This window comes from Penicillium citrinum, assembly GCF_028827155.1.
Source record: "Penicillium citrinum strain IBT 23319 chromosome Unknown utg000002l:1.0-3833315.0:1.0-3834789.0, whole genome shotgun sequence".
NCBI lineage: Eukaryota > Fungi > Ascomycota > Eurotiomycetes > Eurotiales > Aspergillaceae > Penicillium > Penicillium citrinum.
Genome location: NW_026622687.1, coordinates 1110820 through 1135440, shown reverse-complemented (window position 1 = coordinate 1135440; position 24621 = coordinate 1110820). Strand labels below are relative to the sequence as shown.

General features: G+C 47.6%; 9 protein-coding genes across 9 annotated transcripts; 3 read left to right on the top strand and 6 right to left on the bottom strand.

Annotated features, from left to right (window-relative positions):
• Positions 1–2036: 2036 nt before the first annotated feature.
• N7469_002272 (uncharacterized protein) lies at positions 2037–3699 on the bottom strand (the record flags this gene model as incomplete). Its single annotated transcript, XM_056641192.1, has 2 exons — positions 2037–2124; positions 3083–3699. The coding sequence occupies 2 exons, from the start codon at positions 3697–3699 to the stop codon at positions 2037–2039; spliced, it is 705 nt and encodes a 234-aa protein (XP_056503686.1).
• A 4418-nt stretch (positions 3700–8117) lies between these two features.
• Positions 8118–8611, top strand: N7469_002271 (uncharacterized protein; the record flags this gene model as incomplete). The annotated part of the gene is made up of 2 exons (XM_056641191.1): positions 8118–8132; positions 8201–8611. The coding sequence occupies 2 exons, from the start codon at positions 8118–8120 to the stop codon at positions 8609–8611; spliced, it is 426 nt and encodes a 141-aa protein (XP_056503685.1).
• Positions 8612–11661: 3050 nt separating this feature from the next.
• N7469_002270 (uncharacterized protein) lies at positions 11662–11934 on the bottom strand (the record flags this gene model as incomplete). Its single annotated transcript, XM_056641190.1, is given in 2 exon segments — positions 11662–11816; positions 11835–11934. 2 exon segments carry the CDS (start codon positions 11932–11934, stop codon positions 11662–11664), a joined length of 255 nt encoding a protein of 84 aa, XP_056503684.1.
• A 1229-nt stretch (positions 11935–13163) lies between these two features.
• Positions 13164–13487, bottom strand: N7469_002269 (uncharacterized protein; the record flags this gene model as incomplete). Its single annotated transcript, XM_056641189.1, has 1 exon — positions 13164–13487. One exon carries the CDS (start codon positions 13485–13487, stop codon positions 13164–13166), a length of 324 nt encoding a protein of 107 aa, XP_056503683.1.
• A 2948-nt stretch (positions 13488–16435) lies between these two features.
• Positions 16436–17306, top strand: N7469_002268 (uncharacterized protein; the record flags this gene model as incomplete). Its single annotated transcript, XM_056641188.1, has 2 exons — positions 16436–16861; positions 16911–17306. The coding sequence occupies 2 exons, from the start codon at positions 16436–16438 to the stop codon at positions 17304–17306; spliced, it is 822 nt and encodes a 273-aa protein (XP_056503682.1).
• Positions 17307–17843: 537 nt separating this feature from the next.
• Positions 17844–18285, bottom strand: N7469_002267 (uncharacterized protein; the record flags this gene model as incomplete). Its single annotated transcript, XM_056641187.1, has 2 exons — positions 17844–18176; positions 18211–18285. The coding sequence occupies 2 exons, from the start codon at positions 18283–18285 to the stop codon at positions 17844–17846; spliced, it is 408 nt and encodes a 135-aa protein (XP_056503681.1).
• An 848-nt stretch (positions 18286–19133) lies between these two features.
• On the bottom strand, positions 19134–20658 carry N7469_002266 (Zn(II)2Cys6 transcription factor; the record flags this gene model as incomplete). The annotated part of the gene is made up of 2 exons (XM_056641186.1): positions 19134–19944; positions 20228–20658. 2 exons carry the CDS (start codon positions 20656–20658, stop codon positions 19134–19136), a joined length of 1242 nt encoding a protein of 413 aa, XP_056503680.1.
• An 81-nt stretch (positions 20659–20739) lies between these two features.
• N7469_002265 (uncharacterized protein) lies at positions 20740–21272 on the top strand (the record flags this gene model as incomplete). Its single annotated transcript, XM_056641185.1, has 2 exons — positions 20740–20795; positions 20849–21272. 2 exons carry the CDS (start codon positions 20740–20742, stop codon positions 21270–21272), a joined length of 480 nt encoding a protein of 159 aa, XP_056503679.1.
• A 545-nt stretch (positions 21273–21817) lies between these two features.
• N7469_002264 (NUDIX hydrolase) lies at positions 21818–22492 on the bottom strand (the record flags this gene model as incomplete). Its single annotated transcript, XM_056641184.1, has 1 exon — positions 21818–22492. One exon carries the CDS (start codon positions 22490–22492, stop codon positions 21818–21820), a length of 675 nt encoding a protein of 224 aa, XP_056503678.1.
• Between the last annotated feature and the right edge of the window lie 2129 nt (positions 22493–24621).

Below are 24621 nucleotides of genomic sequence, written 5' to 3'. Positions count from 1 at the left end.
CAAGACGCTATTCAGTCCTTGTACGTTCTCGCACATATCAAAGTGATCAGTGTTGTTCTCAGAAGATTGCCAATCTTCCGTATACAAAAATCTAGGATGCCTCAGTCTATAGAAGATAATTTCAGGCTTCTAAGCTTGCTAGTCGTCCCGACGTTTCATGTCTACCTGTCCTTCCGCCAGTGGAGATTTGTTGGGAGAACAAAAGCTTCTCATCGGCTTTTCACACAGTTGGTCAAAGACTTTCAGGTATTTATTGTTCATTCCAGCTTTTCACCCTCTAATTCTGTCGCCCTTTAGTAATGGTGTTGCAGAGCGATGATTGTGGCAAAATTGTCATCCTCCTGGCTTTTCACTTTCTTGGTTTCTTCGTGGATATTGTCCTTGCTTGGATTCTGAGCCCAGTCCTTCCTCCCATCTTTATGCTCTTGTCGTTCATTTGCAGGCTGCCGTTGTCTTACTTCGTCTGTATAATTCGGGTCCGTACCTCGAAAAAGCCATCGGACTCATATTTTGATCGACAAACTTATGAACATGCTTTCGGATGTTACAATAATCAGAATTTATCACTAATATGTCCACTGGCATTATCTTGTATGGTATCAGCACCAATAAGTCTTAGCCTCTGGTTGGGTTTCTCTTTGATTGGCATTGGAGCTCTTTATCGGGTCGTTGATTTAGGAGATTTGAAGAACTGGACTCCAGATTCAGGAGATCTGGCAACCAAAGCCAGGTGTCTTGTCAGTATTCAGGGGTATCGTTGGTCCGATATTTACATCAGCCCGTTCCTCATCTCAAAATCGAATGCCGTTGGTTGCTGCCGCCAAGGTATAAACCAGACATACATCCTTCTCGACGAGAGCCTTTTGAAGCAAAATACGAACAGGATAATCTCTGTCTTAGCCCATGAGATTGGCCACTGGAGAGGAAACCACTCTCTCAAAGGACTTGGTGTGATCTGTGTAAGCATGGGTGTCAACGTCGATCTCGAAATTTGTTAATTATTCCCACAGTTTACTTCAATGTTCCTCATTATGGCCACTCACGGAGTGGGGATTCATTATCCAGCAATTTTTGCCCCTTTATTCCTGTCAACATGGTATTTGAAACAGTCGATCTTCCATGGCTTCGAGAATCAGGCTGGTCAGTTGCGTTCTTCATTGGCGGGGAAAAGCTAATCAATCACCAGAAATTTTCACGACAAAGTGTGGGGATGAGATCCTAACATTGCAGGGCGCGGTGTCCGTTTTGAAAGATGGGGCGCTCTCTTACGATTCATATACTCCTTATCGGATATTTTACCATTCCCATCCCACGGCGGAGAGAACTTTAGAATGCCTGGATTACCTACCGGAAGAGGAAGGGAAAAAGCTGGCATAGCAGCATGTTGCAAAGGGAAAGTACAGTGCACCTCCCTGCTGTATCTGAGTTCCATTCAATGGTCCCTCCATCTTGATTATTTTTAAATCTCTCGAATATCCTGATTTGCTCTCTTTTTCGCACTTCATTTTTCGAAAGCACGGACGACATGTAAGAGGTTTCTAACAAGACTCTGTGCCAGCATATAGCACGAAAAAGGCCAATTTTTGCTTACAGAAGTTACGCAAGTTTGATTTCTTAAAGTGAGCTGGAGAAGCTAATCATCTGAAGCTATGGATGTAATCGAGGCTTTGGGCAACACTTCTATGGCTTGGTGAATCAGAATACCTCTGTATGGCATTCACCAAAGAGTGGGAAATGGTATTAGTCATATTTCATTGAATTTGGCGATTTGCGATTCAGTCTTCGAAACTTGGCGACATTGGCTGTAGTGAGAGCAGAACCCCGTAGCAATACAGTAGACCGCGAAGAAAGTGAACGCTTAGTTATGTAATATTCACAAGAAAAGCCCAGTTCCTCTCCTCTCCCCCTGACTTCGGCTTGGGGATATTGATTAGGCCCTCCACCATATTGCAATTACTAGACACAGTTCAAAATTCAGGAAAATTACTTGTATTTCTAACTTGAACTGGTACCTGAGACCGATTCCCAAGGCACAGTCAAATTGTGAGCTGGGCGAAGAATTCGCCATCCCGTGAGTGAACAGGACCCTGGGAAGGAATATTCAGCCAGTATTCACCACTCCACCTACAGTACCATGCCCTGCTTAGACCCAGAATTCTCCGTCAAGAATATACGCGGCGACTTCCCGTCAAGCGCGGCGCCCCTGCGAAAAGACAGTGGGATTGTTCTGTATGGGGCCTGCGACGGAGCTAGTGTATTGAGACGTCCACATTGCAAGCCAGAAAAATTACTTGATCTATGTATACCTGTTGATATAAATTTGTATGTTTTAGGTATATCCTCCAGTATATTGAGGCCTGAATGAAATACCAGATAGCTACCCAACTGACGGGGGTTCTTTTATGGTTGCATATGCAGGAGATTGCCGAAAAGATGTAAAGTACGCTGTTGCTATACGTATTTAGTAGAGTTATTCGTTAGGTACAATGACACCTCGGATAGAAATTTCAAAAAACCAAATGAATGTGGGAGTCAAAACTTGAATAATTGTTTATACAGCAGAAAAAAAGCAATAGAAGCGAATGATCACATGAATGAGCAGTAATGGTAATGGATATGGCTGTCTCCTTCCAGCTCGCCGTGGAAATGTTTAATAGGAATTGCGACGACGGTGTCCTCGAATAATGCTTGGTCGTTCTTCAGTCGCATCCTCTAATATTTTCTGTAGCCGATGAAGACGTGCTTTCCTAGGAACTTGGCAGGTTTTGGGGTGCCACTTGCGATTCAGAAATCCCGGTTTCCTGTAACCTGTTTTCCTGTAGGCCCGAGCGATGCGCGGTGCAATTCGACGACGTTTATGGTTGGAGCGTTGGTTTTGGTCAGACCTGTCATGAATCGTATTGGCTCTCTGCGCTTCGTCGCACCCATAATTCCTTTTTTTCTCGAAGGCAGTCTCTTCAGAGCCATCTTTACTCCCATGATCTTGTTTAAATTTTACCCTCTCACTGCTGCTCACCTCCTCCGTTAGTGATCCTTGCTATGTACTTGATAATGTATACAGGGCTCACAAGAGTGGGCTTACCGTTCCGGTAGAGCGGATCCATTCATCGTTTTCGACTGGCGGCCGAAGAGTGCATGTTCCAGGCAAGTTCTACTGGCTCGTCCTTGTGTCGATGACGGGATAGGATCTCGATGCGTCTTGCTCACAGTCAGGTTGTGGGAATGCGTGCGACCTGCTGAAAGCCCAGACGCTGTTGTCACACCCATAATGGAAGGCCGCAACCTGCTCAGGTCAACTAAATCACCCATCGGCGTTCTTGGATGGATTTTCGTGGCCCGTGGTCTACGCATAAGAATTGCTGTCATTGCAATCGTTTCGAGACCATGAGAAATAGAGTCTTGACCACTAGTGACCCTTGTATGTTCTTCTGCGTAGGCACAGCTCCATTCGGCAAAAGCGTCCTGCTGCCGTCGTTCATGGATGAGCTGGTCCAATTGGAGACGCCGCTCGGTCGATAGGGCTTGATATTGATTGGCTGCAGAGATTTGAAAAGCTCGTTGATGGATCATCGTATACAAGTCGACCTGAGTGAAACACATCCAACTGCGCTCAACACGCCACCATGTCGGCTGGTGTCCTGGTAGAGGATCGGCTTTGAAAAAGAGGTACCCCTCGTACATGTGATGGGGTTGATCCATAGCTGGGGTGGACAGAACTGAATGGGTTGAAGGCGTGATTAAGTTACAGACTTTGGGAATGCTGGAATAAGCTCGAGAAGTCCCTATCACCCAATGAGCCCTTCTTATACTCTTTCCATTTCGAAAAATGGGACCTCGTTCAGGGGCAAACCTGGGTGAATTGACGCTAGATCTGACGCCGCTTAGTGATTGGCTATTGAGAACCTATACGCCTAACATGGCGGAAACTTGCTTGATAGACACCAAGCGCGATCGGAGACAATCCGTCGCCTAGGCGAGCTAAGACCATGCTCGCCAATGCCTGAGAACAGGCGTTAGGAGGCCAAAGGTAGCATAGTGCGAAAGGGCGTTCGAAGGTAATATGACTATTTCCTCATCTCTGAGGGGTAGAGAAAGTTTCATTTCTATTCTCTCAAGACTCTAATTAGAAAGGTAGGGGCCCGGCCGCTCCTCAAAATTATCCTAGTAGGTTGCTCGCTTCTTGGAGCCAATTCCTACCACTAGCAGGTTTTATCTATGGAATCATCGCGAACAGTGCAGGCCCGTCTTGGTAGGAAAAAATACTCAGAGGAACAAAGCGGTGGGTATTCCAACATTATTCTGTAGAAAATGCCTGCATTTTTCTTACGACGAAAGCGTTTCATAGCCTCATAAGCGTTATAGAGACTCCACCAGGACTGTGGGGCTGGTATGGAATCGATCTCAATGACCATGTGCCTGTGGATGTGGGATATGGGGCATGGGATGCCGTGGTTAGGTGTAGGGTCGACTTTGCATTGTCGGAAGGGACACAAGGGGTTGGTTGGGGATATTGTAGCCCTGAGTATCCATTGATGTCAATAGAATAGTTCACACTTTCGTAAATTACAGAAGAATCATGTGGTACCTGGGCTCTATTTCCTGGACCTGATGCCAATCAGCCACCGTTTACATACATGTTGTATTACTGAGCCCCAAGGATGCCTCATACGCCGCATGGTCTGAAGTTTTCAATGCTGGACAATACTCGGTTGAATGAAGAATGAATGAAGGTAGACGATGTCACGATCATGATGTGTCGATGCTGCGTTGGTTCGTGGTGCGTTGAAAATGACCAGGCCCGATAAATTAGAGAGGGAGGAACTTGCGAGGAGGAACAGGGGATGCTGAAGTGGAGCTCGTCTGTTCACTTTCGTTTCGTTCTTGCCGCACAGCTTCTTGTGGTACGGCTGCAGCAAGAAGCAAATCGAGGACGAGGGCGGCGGATGGGGCCACCGTTAGCCTTCGTGTGAGCCGATGAACCCGGATAGTTGGCGCTGGTGAAGTAGATCAACAAAGGCAGAGGGTGGCAGAAGGAAGAGTATTGATATTACCTGGTTATGAAGTGTGAAAGGGTGTAGTTTGACGGTGTTGTGGATAGAGAAGGGTTTGCCTTGCCCATGAAGTTTCCCCTTCTGTCCCCGACCCTCCTCCAGGGCATTCTCACTTACCCAAGCGGTTGGGTCCCTTCACGCATTTACAGCCAAAAATTGACCACAGTATTGACAGCTACCTAGGTGAAAATGCTATTCGCTGAGACCAGGGCACACAATAAGGCTCCAGACAAATATAGAATGAGTTTGTACGTTTCAAATAGTATGGTGGCGATAACCCACCCGGGGGGGGGGGATCATTGGGCTGTTGCCCTTCCGTAGAACCGTCGGCCAGCGAACGACGAAGAGGCCATGGTTGGAGACGTAGCGTATCAAGAGGACAAGGTTCCCTAGCGACCATGGAAGAAAACGATTAGCATGCTATTTCTTTCAGAATTTTCAGATTTGCTGTCGGTTCCAGATGACCAGGCTCAATTCACTAAACCCTTTACCAATCCCCGATGACATAAATGTCGTGGGAACAGGTGGCACAGCTCCTGCTTGTATGAACGGAAGAAAGAATAACACCAGGAGGCAGCTTAGGCGTACGAAATGACTTGGTTCACAAGTCAAGCCTATATCAAATATTCCCTGGTCTGACGGATGAAAGGGTTCGGTTTCAACATCACTGATCATTATCCCTCCGGCCGGTATGAGTTAGCTCGGAGGAGCGATAAGAAATCGTTTCCTAGAAAGCTCTAGCCGCATAGAACGTTTTATATACTGTGGATAGTAGATGCTACCGCGATGAAAGGTTGAGCAACCAGAGGTGTAACAGGCAGGAATCTGGCTTCGAGGTCGTCAATCCCACAATCCAAAGTACCTGTTTCCTCGTCTCGGACTGCTGTGGTTGAAAGATAAATGCATGTCAGGTGAACTTGATATCGGGGGTAATTGATCTGGTTGGCTGTTTATAAATTGTATTATAAATTGTAGAAATATAATTTAGTGCTGTGTGTTGTGAAGGAGAGACGCTCTTGGTAGACGAGGCGGCCGTTCCATTCCCTTTCTGGCCACCCTTTTCCACAATATCCTATCGCACCATCGCAACATCGCACCATCGCACCAAATTACCCTTTCATCTCCCATCTTCTTTACATATTTGCCCGCTATATCTATAACGAGGACGTGTACCTGGCTCATATGTAAAGATACCCGCGGGATCCTTAAGCTAAGTCACTGGCAAACCGCTGGAGGAGTTCGACAGACTCTGTACATCAGTACACCAGAGAGGGCCAGTACGCGTGACGCAGGTATCAGTAGGCCAAAGGAACGCCTCAAAAGCAGTTACAAAGAGAACTAACAGCTTTCTGTATTCCTAGTTCTTCCCCGTGCATCAAACGACACCGAGCTTCACTGCCTTGACCCATTCTGAGGATCGAAATCAAGAGCGACACCAAGTACAAAAGGAGTTGAGCGGAGATTTGTCACCGGTGATATCTGGATATAGTGTTTACAAATTGGGGTCGTGGGAGAGCATTGCGTCGCTGCTTTTTAGCCAGGATGGACTTCCAATTCGACAGCAGACCTGGGTCGCCGTCCGGTGGAAATGGAGAAACAATTCCAGCACCTTGAATTAAAGCTTGAGCAACCTCAAACTCACCAGGGCCAATTTTAGACAGGCACAGCGAGCATTGGAGTCCAGTGTCAAGGTTAGTTGTCACTTATACACGCGTATTTCGACGTCAGAATCATTGACGAACCAGTAATAGCCACCAACGACCCCTCTAAACGCCCACGATTATACCTTCCTATCATTAAGGGCAATCCCCGCTACACATCCTTCGTTCACACTTACGATAAATGAACCTTCGAGATAGCCACCAACAACGCGGAGGGAATGCATAGAAACGGCCGTCAAGGTCGATTAGGCTGCGAACTACCTAGGGAGTGCGATAGCACATCACCCCCAAGCGGCTATGGATGGGCTTCGCATACGACGTCGACGGGGTGTCCCTCCGAGCTTGTCTCCAACCACATCGCGGCGAATAAGGGTATGAGAGACTGCAGAGGGCGCTGGGCTAGCATATCGAGGGCAGCATGGTTGGAACCCTCCACGAGGCCTGACAACTTCGTCGTCTTGCCACACGCTGCACACCATGCGAGGGCTCATCTGGTCTACCAGTGGATTGGCTGATAGATCTAACCTGGAAAGGACTGCTACTTCAACACGAAATGTTTGACAACGGTCTACTGTGACATACTAGCAAGAACAGACAAGCATGCTATAATGGAAGCATTGCCATAATTTTAGATTGGCGAACGGTGTCCTGCCTATTTAGACAAGCAAATCGTTTGGTTCTGGAATTGATATGTTTAATTGGAAAATGAGCCCGCGTTCAGCTCGAGAGAATCAAACTCACATACGAGTAGAGAGTACGGTAGCACCAGTGATTCACGTGTCCCAAACCTTAGGGGAAAGGAAGTGCTGACCATGCCTTCGGCCGAAACTTGGCCACGATGAGTAGATTCTCTCGGGAACGCGATGACCGTCAAGCTATTGCCCAGTTAGTACCCAGAGCTATAACCCATGTCTCTAAGCGAGCCCCTCTTCGATAGCGCCAACCGGATACTCGGAGCTACCAAGACTGCCGATGGGTGGACCCGGGGATGGTTTGCACAGGAGCATTATTGACTTCTATGAACCATCAGTTGGGATTGTCCGGGTTTGTATCACGCAGATCCAACGAGGTATAGGAGCATATGTTATTTCAATACAAGTTGTCATAGCTATTTTCCCTTTTGTGGACCGGCTCCTTCAGGTCCTCGGAAATATCTAGTGGGGTCGGATTGCCTATCAAGTTGAACTGGCATTACCAGGCCATTTAAAAGCTTTCAACCTACTTACGGCCCTTCTTCCCCTGTCTCATCATTCTTTGTGAAGCCTGTTTCGATAGAGGCAAGATACATACGTTATGCACAGGTATTTTGGTTAAAGTCTATTCTTAAGGTACCTGCTCCCACTGAGACTATTTCAGAGCAAATAGGATCCGGGTTTGAGGCCATAGACTCGAACATTTTTCCAACATGTCTCATCTCAAAGTAAGAAGCAATCCTTTCTATCTTGCAAGCCCCTCGGCGTTTGACACCATACTTATGGATGTCTCCAGATCATTCGCGCAAAGCACCCACCCTCGACTGACCCCGTTCAATACCTCAGCCTGAGAGGAATTGGACATACAGTAGTCTTGGTTGTTCCTCTGCTCGATGGGCATACGGACCTAGTGGTTGATGGGAAGTACGAAAATCAAGTAGCCGGAGCATTTGGGTCATATACTTGCACTCGCTTATTGGACTCGGATCCAATCATTCAAACCTCTGAAGGTTCAAATCACGAAGAGAGATCTCTGAATGCCATGATTTTGTTCGTGGATAGATGGAGAGCTGTTCGAAGCACAGTGCTTGATCTTCGGAATAACCTGCTGGAAAATGTTTATGAAAGTGAAATTGTACGGCTGGAGAAGTTACGGGAGCATTATCAGAAGCAAGCTGGCAAAATTCCGCAATGGCTTAATGTTTGATCTTTGGACAACTTAGTTACCCGGAAAATATACCTCTGATATACCCATTAGATTTCATGCCAAAATATTACAATTTTCATTCTTTCGCAGAAAGGAGGATCTAGATTTTGGAGGCTATGAAGCCCGCCTTTCGTCAACGAAGTTGGAAGTGGAGATTGTTTGAATCCTTCCTCGTTGGTTATTGAGATATTTGTTGAAATGGGTAAGTCCCCTTTCCGTTACTTGTCTTAAGTTCATGCCAGAACGCTGTCGTATCTCTAGAGGGCATTGCCTAATGATATGCTAGGGGGTGGAGAAGAAGAGTACGGGTGCACGTTGTTAGTGATAGAGGGACGCTTCTAGGACCGACAACCTGATAGACAGAGTAAATTAACCAGTATTAGATCACATGAAGTGTCGTATAACAACGCGATCGAAAGTGGCATCATACACGGGCTGGTAACGTAGTAACAATCGAAATAGTTGTCCGCATTATTCGGAATGCAGCGTGATCACTCCCAGGAGCCCTTCAAACCTTCATTCGTACAAAGATCAGCGTTGACCTTTAGCCCTAGCGGACAATGACCGACGTTTATTTTTGAACTCATCTAGATAGATACTGATCCTACCACAGAAGGGCTACGCAAAAAGAGCGGAGATAATGCTTGTGAAGGCAGTTGCAATTGCGCCAAGCCAATTATCTACATACGATCGAACATGCCCATTCGTGGCAAAAGAGTGTTCGGTGGGTGGCCTAGAGCTATCTCAGCTCTGCTAGAGTGAGGTAATGGTCGGCCTACCTCGTGCTAAAATGGTTGAACTGCCGGGGCACTGCCTTTCTAGCCCGGGTTGGTTCTCGCAGGTCCCAGGAGTAAGTTAGCCCCCACATGCTATCGGGGATTGGAAAGCTGCAATTTCATTATGAAATATGAGATCATAATCTCATGCATTTCATCAGTCAGTAGTTCATGGTCCTACAGCCCATCCCGGGGATACTGTCTCTGCCAGAATACTATCGGTGTATTATATCCAATTCCAGATAGATACACCAAAGGTTTCACTTTGTTCCTGAATCCTGAAACAGAACCATACCAGTAGAGGATCATTTGACCTAACAGTTTGAAAGGACATTGTTTATCCGTACGGTAATCGTTATCGACCACACCTGACACGTTCGTGGGCGAAATCTGGGTGGTAATACATCACGTCTTCCTGTGCCCTCAATTGAAACTCGCCAGATCACCAATCGGCATCGTCCCAATAGGATGACAGCCTAGAATCTAGAACACATATTCGCGTCCTATTCCAAAGAGTGTCGATCGCTGTGGCTGGATCTGGTAGCCCTGTTATTTCTATTTCGTGACTTGATCGAAACTTCGGCAAGTGCTCGGAAAAGACTTATAACCTAATGTCATTTGGCAAGTTCAAGTAAACGCTGCCTCCCCTGGGCCACCGATGCAGGCATGTCGGCATGGCAATACAGTAGCATCTATGGGAGTTCTACATGTGGTTATAAGCCCCGTTGTCTAATCTGCAACATTTACTCTGGTTCCTGAACTATGAAACGTGGCGTTGGGGCCATCCAATAAACGATAGCGAGCTACCCACCCTAGGATCACATTGTGGGAGTATTTGCTATGGTGTCGCTGGTGTAGAGCTATGAGGTTGCCTCTTCATTTCATAGAAGCGTTGCAAGTAGCTTTAAATCGTCAAGGCAAGTTCCAACTTGCCTTCCATAGAGACCAGCAAACCTGCAATCAGAAGCCATTCACATTCGTTACGATTATTCTTCTAGCCAGTCTGACATATTGCCAGTAAAGCTACATTATGGCGTAAGCTCTAAGTACCTTGCGCTTGATTACTTTTGCTGGAAAATTTTACTGACTCTCGCAGACGTGGCGCTTATGATACAACAGGTGTGAAGAAGCCCGGTGCTCCTCTGCCACCACCAAAGTGATACCAACCGCCTATCCTGGGGTGTTATATGATGAGAAATGGGAGCTGCGGCAAATCTCAATGCTCATGTAGCAGGAAGATGCTAAATGCCCTTTTCTTCGTGTTTCATCATTAGCTGTTCGCTCAAGGAACCTGGTTTTGATTGGTCTTTTGTTATTGCTACTGTTGGCCTGTTCAAGCGAACCTTGTACAGTATGTATAATTATTCTTCGGGAAGTTTAATTTGTGCCATCTGTGCTGCTAAAAGTCTTGCACTCAATATGGTTTAGCTTCAATGACTTTTTGCGAAGTAATATTGCAGTTCCAACGCTTGAACGGCGGCCTTTATAATGTGAGTTTGACTGGGCCGTATGCCACCTGCTGGAGTTTTATGAGGGAGAGAGATATCCCAGCCAAGAGGTGCTGTTCCCAGTAGCGCCATTCTGTTTGTAGGTATAATGGTTTGACTTTTGTGCTCGACGAAGGAAGAACCTTGGTTCGGTTTGTGAATATTTTCCAGGGATTCCTCGAGGCCTGTGGCGTACAGTGGCAGCATCAGTACGATTGCCCTTGTACCTGAGGCGTTCAAAAATCCTTAAATGCGTACTTGATGGGCTGGTAATCACCGCCGGGTTGGCTCCTATCGTAGTCTATCGAGGCCGTCCTTTTGCTCCCCGAGATCAACTGAGTATTCACCGGGAGCAGGGCGCTCAACGGCAATATTTCCCTCCCAGGTCTCCACATAAGTACTGCAGGACATTTTATGTTTTGAATATCCAGGTAAGTAGAAACCAGAGGTATCGTTGGGCTGCTGCCCTTCCTGTAGAATCACCGGTCAGAGACTGACTCTGGAATCAGGACGGAATACTGGAGCGGACGTCGCGGTGTGATGGGAGGGGCGAGACTCTTGTAATCACTTTCAAAGACAATATCATTAGCATTTATGTTCTTTCAGGTTGACCAAAGTCGTCGTGCATTTGAAATATTAGGCCGAAACCACAGGATCCCTTTACCAACCTCCGAACGCCATAGATCTCCTGGGAATAACCGGCATCGCAGCTTCCACCAAAACAATCAGAAGAACGATACGATCAGGGACAAGGAATGTAAGAGAAGTCTTGGTTTAGAAGTCAAGCTCATCCAACGTGTAGCCCTCTCTCGCGGATGAAGTCTTCGGTTGTAACATCACCCTCGGATCTTTGATCACTGTGCTCCCCAACTCGTGCAACTCGTCGAGGTAGCTCGGGCGAGCGATAAAGGTTCGCTTGCTGGAAAGTAGTCATGGGGCTGTCTAGGCTGTTCTATAGACCGTAAATGTCAGAAGGTGCCGTGATCAAAAGTGGTGAACCAGGCAGGAATCTGGTAGTCGAGGCTGTCGATCCCACGACGCGAAGTAAAGGGTTACTCATCTTGTATGGCTGTCGCTATAAGGTACCTATATATGAGGGAGTCCCATGTCAGAGGTTGCCGATTTGTTTGGCTGTTAGTACAACGCAGAAAGGTAATTCGAAGTTGTGTGTTGTAATGGAGAGAGGCTCTTAGTAGACGAGACTGCCGTTACACTCCCTTTTGGCCAGCTTTTCTTCCACAAACATCCTATTACATCCGATTACGTCTTCATCTCACACCATATTCACATAACACTACCCCATGTCTCCTGTCGGGACATCTGACTGGTCCATGAGGACTGATCTCATCGAGAATCTTAATTCAGATCATAGGCAAAGGGCTGGAGGAGTTCAATGGGCTCCGTGACCCAGTCCACAAGAAACGGAAACGGCCAGTATGCCTGCAGCAGCCATCGATATACTAAGTCAAAGCCTTCAATACAGTTGCACAATCATCTAACAGCTCTTTACATTCCTAGTTCTTTCCCCTTCATCAAGCGACGCCGAGCTTCCCAGTCCTTATCCATTCGAGTCCAAGCGTAACACGAGGTGCAGAAGATGAAGATTATGGCCTTGTCACCGGCACCGTTTGGATATTGTGGTTACAAACCGGTTTCAAGGAAGAGCACCGTGTCGCTGTCTTCCAGTCCCACCGTTAAATTCGATTCCGACAGCTGACCTGCGTCAGGGCCTGATGGAAATAGTGTGTCTGTCTATCCTTGGCCTCGGTGAGGTAAAAGATATTCGAAAATGAAATCTTGGTCGAATATCTTCAACCTCACGACCTTCAACCTCACCGAGGCCAAGGGTAGACGGGCACACAGGTCTTGATGGCTGCTGTTGGATTAGTCTTTCCATTGTACACACGTTTTGACACTGAGGTCATTGGCCGGCCAGCCATGGCCACCAGAGAGCCGCCTGGACGTCCCTAATTATACTCTCTTGCCATACAGGGTAGCCTCCGCTACGCATCCTTACTTCGAGCCTACCATAAACCCACCCCCGATTCCAACGAAGCCATGTACCGACCAACTGATCTAAAATCAACACCGTGGAGGAAAGAATAAGAAGAAACATATCCAGTGGCCATCAAGGCTGGTTAGACTGCGAACTAGCTATGGAAGGAGATAGCAACATCTTCAATCGGCTAAAGACAGGCTTCGGATATAATGTTGATGGGGTGCCCATGCGATGTTGTCTCCAATCCCATCTTGGCGAATGTGCGGTAGTTCAACGAGAAGACAACACAGCTAGCTAGGACCTGAAAAACGTTGCTTGATCTGGTACAGGTCATTGAGCTCGCTGGATGAAATTTCGTCTAGATTGTTCTGGAAATATTGCAAAGCGACTTCTGCAGCGCACTGTGCCTCTTTCTTCGAGGGTATTAGAGACTGCACGGGTCGCTGGGCTGGTGCCTCGAGCGCAGCATGGCTGGAACCCATCACAAGGCCTGACCGACTTGGCCGTGCTGCCATATGTTTCACACTATGCGAGAGCTCATTTGGCCTACCAGTTGATTGGCCGATAAGTTCAGCCTGGAGGAAAATACTGCTTTCGCACGGGGTATTTGACATCGTCCTAACGTGGCACATCAGTAAGAGCAAACTAGCATGATACAATGGAAGCATTACCGTATTTCCGAATTGGCAAACAGTGTCACGTTCACTCTGATGAGCAAATTGTCTAGTCCTGGATGAGGTATGCTTGGTGGAAAAATGAATCCGAGTTCACGTTGGAGTAGACTGTATGGTAGCGTTAGCAATTCACGTGTCCCAAACCTTACTGGAAAGGAAGCGACGACCAAGCCGGGGCAGACAGCACGTGTCGAAAGACCCGTTATAAAATTGAGACATTATATGACCCGACACAGGGCTAAGTCCGTCAGGTTCTGTTGCATGTCTTCTGCGTATCCTTTAGCATGGGCACCTTCTGGGAGCGTGCGTAGAGGCAGGGCCACATCGCTCGAATGGTAGGCGAGCTCAGTCCACTCAGAATTCTCATGTTAAGATTGTCCCCGGGTGGAGCCGAGCGCGATATCCACGAGGAAACCGTCAATTGAATCTGGGATATGCATTAGGGTTGCTCCCAGCTGAAGCCAGCCAGATCCAGCGAATTGCCTCGACTTCTATCGGTATATTATGACAAGCACGGGGTGGACCAACTGGGTTACAGGATGGATGGAAACTTGGTTGCCGCACTCAAGATCTAGCGGTCCCTGCACAGATGTAATATTCACGCTTCTGCATGTTCTCCCTTCATCCTCTAGAAATAAGTTTCATTTCAATGGGGTGCAACGCCAGCTGGCAATGCGTCAAACCTCAAGATATAAATCATTCATCGCCCAGACGTTCTCTTGACTTTGAATTAAACCCGACTTCGTTGCATCTCAGATCATTTATTCTGACAAGACACAGCAACCCACTCATCAAGTGCAATGCAAAAAACTCAGGACGAAAAGCGCCTTGAGGACGCAAGCCTCACCAAGCAAGTGCGGGAAAGCGCACTGCCTCGGAAATCCCAGGTAGGTCAATGCACTCGCCAACAATTGCATCAATACCCTCGTAATACTGAACTTCCATGACCGAAGCAATCTACTTCAACTAGCGTTCCGGGGACAACCGAGCAAGGTTTTTAGCCCTTGATCATTGGTCATCTGTGGAAAGTATGGCCGAGTTCTAACCCACTCAACGCAGATCCGTCACTTTTGAACCCCGAGTACAACTTATTCCATGAAGCCAAAAAGGATCCCAGATTCACCGCGCACGAGTCGTCCAGACCGGAAGAGGATGGGAGCTCTTCTATACACAACGTAAACACTATCACTGGTCAGAGTACGGATGGTGCTCCCGGTAGTGGCGCTGTTCAAGGCAAAAGCACACTGAGCACTGTGAACATCGACCCAGGCTCCTTCATCCATCTACTTCGCGACGGGAAATTGGGCAGATAATAAGAGGGCTTTGTACTTTCTTGAAGCACCCACTTTCTGGACGAATGAATGTCTCTGGGCGGCTAAGGATGTGTGCACAGTTACCAGACAACTTTTCAATCAACAGCTGTGAAGTAATGTGAATCAGTTTACCGACATATGAGTCAAGAAGGTAAAAGAAGCCACCCAAGTTACACTGGTACATCAATGTACCCCTTTTCTTTCCAATATAATAGCGCTGCGGGTTTAGGAGCATTGTCAATATACCATTACAAATGTGACCAGTGAAAAGGCACAACCACAATTGGGACTAACAGGGGGAACATCCTAGAGCCAACCGTAAGCGCTGCCTGTGAATCCTCCTGAATGTATCCTCGGAACCCTGCCGAGCTTTACGAACTCTACATCATGTGCTGTGGGAGAAAGCAGTTCAGCCCAATCAAGTATACGGCGCTCCTGGGCGAGATCTGTGCGCCCGAGCAATGCCGAAGATCTAGCCAACAAGTCTGAGATAATGGGAAATGATAAGATTTTCGAATATTTCGAAGAATCCTTGGACTCCACAGAGCATAGCCACCAATTTTGTAACTGGCACGGGCGTGGTCAATATTGGCAACGAACTATGTTGATCGAGAACGTCTGTGGGACTCACAAGCATCTCCAGGGTCCAGCCGTGCTACTCAGCGTAATTCACCATATCGGCGCAAGGGGCGCGCGTTTGCCATTATCGGTGGTTCAATGGACCGGGGACCCCATACACATTGGTAACCACGCTCACCTATATAGGAGTTCCCGTCTATTGATGCTCAATGCTTATAGTTTCCCTTGTTCTTCTTACAAATTTCTTACAAAAAGAATGGACACTATCTCACAGCCCGATCAAAAAGAGAGAAGAGGTTCGTCTGTCGATATCCAAGTTGAATACCTCACCCTCTGACGGCTAATGGGTTAACAAGCCGATAGCCTTGAGAATTTCGCGCTCTGATTCACTCTTGAAATTGCCAACCAAACGTGGCAAATTACAGGATTTCTCGAAAGAAGGTGTCAATCGAGAGAGGAAAAGGCAAAAAGATCAACGGAGAGAATGGCGCTTGAAAGAATTCCGTCAAATTTTCGAGCGTGATTGCCGGAAAACGGAGAACAGTCATCCAATATCTGACACAGGGGAGAATTTATCAAGCGCTGACGCTGAAATACCAAGCGCAAAGTATTGGGGGTTAGGGCGGCGTCAGATGCTAAGAGATGGCGTTTTAGACACCTCACGCCGGGTCTCTCAGCGAAGCTTGGAAAATTTGAGAAGTATCCCGTACCTGGATTTGATTCGGAGAGCTTTCGGTCTCCCATCACAGCGAATTGGACTCTTTGTTTGGAAATACGAGCTTCTCAGTATTCAGCTTTACCTTGATTGTATTAGGGCCCCTGATAATCTTGGCCAGCTGCATGTGATGAAAGAGGTAACGCCTGTGACCGACTGGAATATCCAGTTCTGTTTTGGCTGATCAGACAAAGCAACTAGAGAGATCGAATGCAGACCCCTTTATCCACGCGACCGTTCGACATACGATTTGGAAGACAGGTCTATCCCAATCTCAAAAGATGGCCAAGGCGGAGGACGAGGGCCTGGGGCCCAAACTCGAAGTCCTTCTCGACGACCTGTTTGTCCGGCCCGTACAGGAAGTCCTTGAAGAGCCCGTACCTGCCTGGACAACACTGCAAAACCTAAGGATCCTGGAGACCCGCTTTGTGGGAGGGCTACTCCCTGAGACCGATTGGAGTGTGGCTCTCGATGTCAGCACTCAATTCCTGGATCAGCTGCGGTGGTATGACGTTCCCGCTCTTGCCGAGGCCATATCCCGTCAAGATATGGTCATCTTTGAAGAATATGTCCGGCTCGCATTTACCACGGAGGGGGATCAGGCACGCGCCATCTTGTGTGCCCGATGGAGTCAACTCAAACTCGCGGTATGCGAGTGCATCGCCGCTGAAATCGGATTGGAATCGACCATTGATGGTCTGGCACACGTAAGCCGAACCACCCGGTGCTCCGATCCCGTCTTGACCATATCTATAGGTACTCCACGAACTTCGTAACTACTATTCTTTGTCAGCCATCGTTGAAGGTATTGAAGCAAGTGACCGGCAGACACTGTCATCCCACAAGTATGCTCAGCTTGTCGATCTCGCTAGTGACCATGAAATGCATCGCAGCGGCGTGGACAGTCAACCTGCGCTACATTGTGTGTTACCAGCTTTGGCCGCATTTGAGCGAGATCATCCCACATACACATCTGTATCCAAGGATTTTGATGGTTATGCGGAACGGTTTCCAGACTTGGTCCGTGGCATGCGTGCCAAATACCAAAACTGGGTGGGATCGTCTAGGCGAGTAGATCACGCCTCTGTCAGTGGGGAATCCGGGGGGCACGGCTCTGTTTCAAAAATTCTGAATGCTTGCTTTCGCGATTAGATGTTATGAAGAATAGTACGACAGTCAATATCTTCCTCTCCATGTTGCCCCGTATGGCGGTGCACGAGAGACGTATACTGATCATGACATACAATTATAGTCGTCTCTTCGCCGTCTGTTCACCCCTAGATAGAGACCAAGTCTAGGAATTCAACGTTGCCGGTTTAGATTTTGGCATTTGCTGATTGAGTCGCAAGAAGAATTTTGAGACCAAACTAGTGTAAAGACAAGCGTGAGTCAGTGAAGGTATGGCGTCGAAATGGCTAGATCGCACCATCCAGTATATGCCTTTCTGAACAATCTCTCAACAACAAAAGCAAAAAACAAAAGAAATTACATGGTTGATGCTGTAATAAACTGCCTCAATATGAATCAGAATCATATTCTGGCAAAGCAAGCTGAACATAGTCGGATACATCCAACGAGGAAGACCGGGCACGATGTTAATATTTCAAATGTCTGGCGTTACATGCTTCATAGCTTGCAGCCTCCCTAATGCAGTCCACTTCTCTCGAGATTATCAAATTCTTAACACTGCTAATCAAATCGGCTTCTCTCAGCTGCATCTCGACCAGACGGAAGAGACAAACGGAATCTTCTCCCATAAGCCTGGGAAGATAATTGCTCCAGACGCATTTTGGCATTAATACGGTTGATCGTCCCCTGCTGTACCATCCCGGCCAGTATTTGTAGACCCTGACAGCTCCACTGAGCTGCCACCACTGCTGCCGTCGCGGCTTCTCCGATGCCTTCGTATTCGGACCACGAGCACGTTCTATATTCACGATTCCGCCAGTATTCAACCCATATGTCGTCCTCCAAATATAATGCCTTCACAAAAGTAAAAGTAATATTCTGTTCGGTCTTAATCTTGTGAAATTTGGAAGATAGGTAGTGAACATACCTCAGCGTAGTCGTTGTGGCCCTGCCCACGGTTCCAGAATCGCAGATTCGGGAGGCTTTTGCTGCGGAACTTCATGATGACAGAATGGTTGAGTAGAAGAAGCCGAGGCATTTGTACCGTCGTTATACCGACTGATGACTTTGGCGAGACCAAAAGGTCATGCGTGACTGAAAAGAGTCTGCTATGAAGATACAGCCGAGGGAATAGTACCAGAATGTGTTGATCGATCAAACTTGTGCAGCGCAAAAAAGGCGTACTGATCTTACACTTTATATCAATTTAAATGTATACCATCTCTTACACCTAGTTCTCATGTTGCAACACAATCAATGATATCAGAACAGCTTTACCGGTATCATCCGCACCGTGTCTTGGATATTCAACCGGATATGTGTGGTGAAAAAAGCAATATCAGATGCTCCAGTGGGATCAAAAGCCGGTGGCTACGGCGTAACACCATATCTGGTAATTTCAGTCTCATTATCGGCAGAGGATCGTCGCTAGTTCACGGACATTATACAGCTAAACTATGTTTGGTCTGTTTTACTGAAGTAAGTAGGTTTTAATAGACGGATTACATGCTATGAACTTCAATCCGCATGCAATAAATGGAGGATCAGATGGATTGTAGTTCGGTTTTTGAAGCTAGTTGGAATTCCGTGATTCGGCCTTTTGAATGCGGCGTCGAGACTTTTGTCTCCAATACACCGGAGTGTTGTCGGTAAGTTTCTTGGAAGTAACTTATTTTTGCCTCAGATTCAATTCTGCACCTACCACGCCGGTCAAACTAGGGTAATGGGGTATTCCACTGATTGGAAACAAACCCAGAATTAACAGGGGGCCCGAGCAGCTCCGATTTATCGGTTGTCAGAAAGGCCTAGTCACAGCTCAGAATCCTGTCTGTCATGATGTCCGGTCCCTTGTCACCCATATCTCAGGTGGTTGGTCCGCTTCAGGGTTCTCTCCGCCACAGCCACATATTCTCTTCCGAACACTCGGAAGTACCACGTAAATGCCTTGCAAGGTTGGTTATCGGACAGCGAGCGAAATACAACTCGGATGGCTTGAGCGCTCTCGACACACTTTGCCGCGTAAAACAGGGTATGGGGTGAAGTATCGCCGCTGAAATACTTTTCGAGGAATGGCTTGTAAGCACAGAGAAGGAGGTACTGGAACCAATATTGGAGGATTTTAAGCTGCACAAACCCAACTTCCGGTTGTGCATCTGAAGCGCTGAGTTCATCAGAGAACTCGTCGATCGATGCTCCGATATATGACATTTGACCAAGAAGACCGAGGAGACTCCATGCCGATAAGAAACCATCCGGTGTGCTGTCCGCGATGAAGCCGGATAATTCCAGCAGCTTGGAATGAAGCAGCGTGAAACGCTCCTTTGCCGGATAAAGCATTTGATAGCCCATTCTTAGCCTGGGCAATCCAACAAAGTCCTTGCCGTAGGTTTTAACCCAAAGCCCGTTCCTTCGGGAGTGCCCGTGCTCGCAAGCATTGCCGGATGCTTGCCTGTTCATGGAGCACAGCATCTCCAATCCGATCCAGAGGATACCGTGTTTTTCGCACTCTGGAGGTTGGCGGCAGCACAAGTCACAGCCGATGGTGTTTGCCATGTTATACGCCAACCGCAGATCCTCCGATACATTCTCGCCGCGATGAAGACGACCGTAGATCAGGAGGACCATCGCCTTCCATGCCGTGACCGACGGCTGAAAGGGTGGGCTGTCGGTGGATAATGAATGCCAGGCGATTCAATCATATCGCATGGACAAAAGGCGATACGGGCGGATACTGTCCGGATGTTCCTCTGTCAGGCATGCGAGTGCCAGCACGACGAACAGCAGCGACAGCCACGCGAGAGGTGTGACAGCAGGATGTTGATGGAAAATCAGAAATTCTTTCTCAAAATCTGTCTGAGAGAGGACGCAAAAAAGCTGGCTTGCTGTGAGTAAGGAAACTTATCGTCGGTCGTGGGCATCATACCGGAGAAACATATGCAAAGTACCGTCCCTTCAGGTCCTTCATCATTTGCCCACTGGGCAAAGCCTGGAGCAACTGCCCGAATATAGTGTCAGCACGAGCTTTTCGTGCTTCGGATTCATCGTCGGTAGCACCGACGCTCAGGCTAGGAGTCGAGCTCAGGTCTGACAGGGTGCTTGTGTTGTCGGTAGTGTCCCAAGTTTGGTCTTCCTCGGGCATTTTGCCATTGAAATCATTGCGGATCACTTGTGACGCCTGCTCCGGGACACTGACCGTCTCTTGATCTGGAAATGCACATTTCCCTTCGATCTTGCGTGACACACATGTACCACATGGGGAGACCTGGCCCTGACAACGAATTTTTCGCTGTCGGCAGGGCAGACATGCAGCTTTCGTTGTTGCAGACCGTCGAGCACTGGTATTCTTGCATCGTGGATGCGGTTGGGCGTTGTACATCTCGAGGATTTACCAAATAGAGAGCAATTTTTGGCTAGAAAGAACAATTTTGAACTTGTCTCGTCACAGGTTTACTCTACAATGAGTGTACTTTGCGCGGAACCCTTTTGGAGATTGGTGTATCTAGAAAAATTTCGGTGTGTCATGGGTCGCTTTATGTACTGGTCAATTTCATTTTTCCTTTATCCAGGTGCAAGAGTCACAGGAGGGCTGGCGATGGATTTGCCGGCCTGGAACGTCCTTACCAGTTCGTCCAAGCTTCCCTGTTTTGTCACCACAGTATCAGGGGAAAACACCAACCGCGCTGTGACCTCCCAAATCCCAAGATCGACTGGCCGAATGTTTTCCACTTGCACCATGATCCTACACGGGTTCACCAAGCCGCCGTCCTCATTCGTACCTTCTGGTCTCATCCAATAATTCTCAACGCAGCCGAGAGCGAGATGAATAAGCTTCCCTTCGTCGGAGCCCGGAACTCCATGCTTGGAAAGTCTAGTACGCATCACATCCGCCAGCTGGCCCAGCTCATTGCTGTAATACTGCCCACTACCTGGCATGTTCTTGAGGACGAGAAGCACCTGCGCTGGGGAAAAGTCGGTTCGTTTGAGGCTTAACCATTGTTGGCACAAATCGAGGAAATTGGACTGTGGCCAGACAAAGAATCTACCACAGCTTTCATCTATATAGAAACATGGTCTGTGTTGTTAGTGACATCGACGGATAGACTGAGGCAACACACACCCAGAATATATACGCCGCATAGGCCAGTACAATTCATGTCCAGAGGCCTGTGCCATGGCCTTTGTTTGGTAAAAGTTATAGATGCGTGCATCTCACTACCATGCAGATGAGGGACCGATGACTTTTATATTGAACTCCACGTCCCAACCTCTGGGATTCTGGGCTACTGGCTCAAATGTGCGGACACTCGCCTCCGAAGTGGCCTAAGATACAATTCTACGATGCAGATCATCCCTCAGACTTTAGAATATGTGGTTGGCTTGAATTGGGCCATGATCGACGGTGCTTTTTGCAAAAACAATGTATTTTTTTAGACCAAACAAAACACTCCACTGTCCTACTCGCTCCCAGATGGCTCCCAGAAGATTAATGAAAGTAATGGTATGTAGCTTTCTGACAACTGCAGCCTCCGGATCACCTACGCCCGATTGCTCGGCAGTTGATACACAGGCAGAAGACACTTCATGTCAGGGTCATTCTCCTTCAGCCAGGCGAAAAAGTCCAAGTAAACCCTTTTGATGCTTTCCAATATGACGAGTCCACGTTGTTCCATATCTTGCGGATTGTAGGGCACCGAGTTTCGAATTTGCTCTTCCGTCACCCAAACGCAATCGAGATGCTCGTCGCTCCATCGTATACCAGCTGGACCACGAGGCTCTTGATGTTCGTCGGACCACCGCCGTTGACAACTCACGTTCTCATCGGCCCTCGTGATGAACGTAAATTTTGCCATTCGATGTCCCTTGTGGGTGAAGGACACACAATAGACACGACTGGACGCGGCCCGGGGTACCAATCCAGTTTCTTCAGCGGTCTCGCGTACTGCTGTTTTTGAAATAGTCCCGTCTTCGAGATTGGCTCCACCCCCGCCACCCTCCCATGTACCAGAAAAGGAATTGGCTTTCAGCTGGCCGGCATCGTCTGTACTCTGAGGAGAACGTTTGAGAAGTAAGATGTAAGGCGTCGACGGATCTTCTGGGCGGTAACTAAAGATGATCGTGCCACCAGTGACTCTGTCGAGGCCATTGATTCTCATCAGATCCTTGAGTGGAATATTGACTTTGTCAAAGGAAAGGACTCGGAAGCATTCCATGATGGATAAAAATTTATGGATTGAATCGCAGGGCACACAAAAGGTATTTATATTCACAGAACCATCAGGACCCGGCTGTGATGGGCGTCTCGATCTGCAAAGTACTACTACTTTGTGGGTTCTCTGTTCTCCCCTGATCTATTGTCTGGGACTTGGGTCTGATCCAATCAGTGGCATGCACCAGAGACACTTCATTGGACCATCTAGACAAATCGAGCCACGAGCTTTCCTCTGACAAGACTTCAATTTTAACCTCGCCAGGTGGGCCTCTGCGTCGGGCCGATCAATCTCTTTCCGAAGAAAGCTTTCTGCCAGCTCTTGCAATTCCTGATGATTCCAACCTGCGGCTTCCACCGCTTTTGTTGCTGCATCTCCGATTGCGTCGTAAGTGTGCCAGAATTCCGTTTGAGGCTGACAGTGATGCCAGAAGTGAACAAGGATTACTCCGATGCCGCAATCTGCACTCGCGAAAACGATGCGCTATTTTCATGATTAGTCCGTGTAGTCTCAAGAGCCAGTTTAAAAATACATCTTGTCTCGCTTTGTTGCTGCGGTGGTTGTTTTTCCAAAACCAGGGCATCTCTGCTCTGATGCGTAATTGAGATGCACAATTGAAAGAGAAAAACCGCAGTGAAAGAGTTATCGAGGTGCTGTAGATAGATGGGTTGAGGTTGGATAAAAGAACTACTTGAGATGAACTGGCTACATTAGATGTTTAGGAAATAAATATTCTATAGCTAGATTGATGCCTGTTCAAATAATCTCGAATGTGAGATTGCAAAGCTAGAGGAGTGGTATGGCTTGTTCACAGTGCATGTACCCACTTTCCGAGGCAGTATGCTTGTCAATTGATAGGTCTCACAAGATTCAAAGCTGGCACGCCGGTCTGTGATTTGTTTTACTATTGCAATGCATTTAGGGAATTCTATTTACACCGTGACTACTATTAAGCGCGTCATGGCTGGGAAGACCTTTGTTCCCGCAGATATTCAGCCAGTACCTGGTTCAATATCTCCACATCTATTGTTCTCTCTGGGCGTCAGGGATTCCCATCAGGGATTCCCATCGGTCTCTCTGCTGGTAGAATATCGGCTCGGCTGGGCCTCTTATCTCAAATCATCCCCGATGGGCAACCGTTGTCCCTTGAATACTGACAGCCAGTTGGCTGCTTCAAACCTGTAAAATCTGGCCGCATAAACTTGAAGAAAGTCTTCTGGTGGTGGACAGCCCTTGCTGTATAGCCAATCAAACAAAGGCCCAGGCCACTCATGGTACGAAATTATCTCCAGCCATAAGGATGGATCACGGAAAACCGCATCGGCAATGTCGATACCTCGCATTTGCATGCGACTGGCTAAGTACACATTTGCAAATCGGCAGATGTTCCACACATCCTCTCCAGAGAGGACCCCGCGTAGGTCCAGAGGCATCTCTTCGATCTTTGACCAACAAGCACTAAACATATGTGGACCAAGTGTAGCAAGCTGTAGGATCGACCTTCCATCTTCTGTGTCTGCAACCGACGCAGGGGCCAGAAGATGAATCGGACACCAGCAATGTATTCAATGTCCCCCCTGAGACACGCGAGTTCCTTGCGAGGACTCTCCTCCCAAAGAGCATTTCTCTTGTTCCAAAGAACACTTCGAATCTCCCTGAAATAGAACCAGTTGCTCCTTCCGGGAAACGACTGTCTGCAAACATTCAATAGCTCGTAATGAATTGGGATAAAAATCCCAGAGATGTCTTGCTGATCGGGCAGTTGAATCAGCTTCATTCCTATACTCGATTAGTCCGGTAACGGTAACGGTGGATATAGAGAATGCATAGCATACGATGAGTCACCATGGGAATTGCGGCTGGAATGCGGGCCTGCATTTTCTCAGTAATAGAATTGAGATTCAGCTTTGAAAAGTTCACACAAAATTACGAACAGAACTGTGCAATCCTGAGGAGCGCCCGGGATATATATTGTGTCTACTAGATGCAGACAAACATTCATATGCACACTCTTGCAGCTCAGGATTATAATCTACACAGTATCAAACGCGACATCGGAATTCAAGGCTTCTTAGTTAAAGACCGGAATTGCACGTCTGGATAGGCTGCTCCCCAACCATGATGAGTGACCA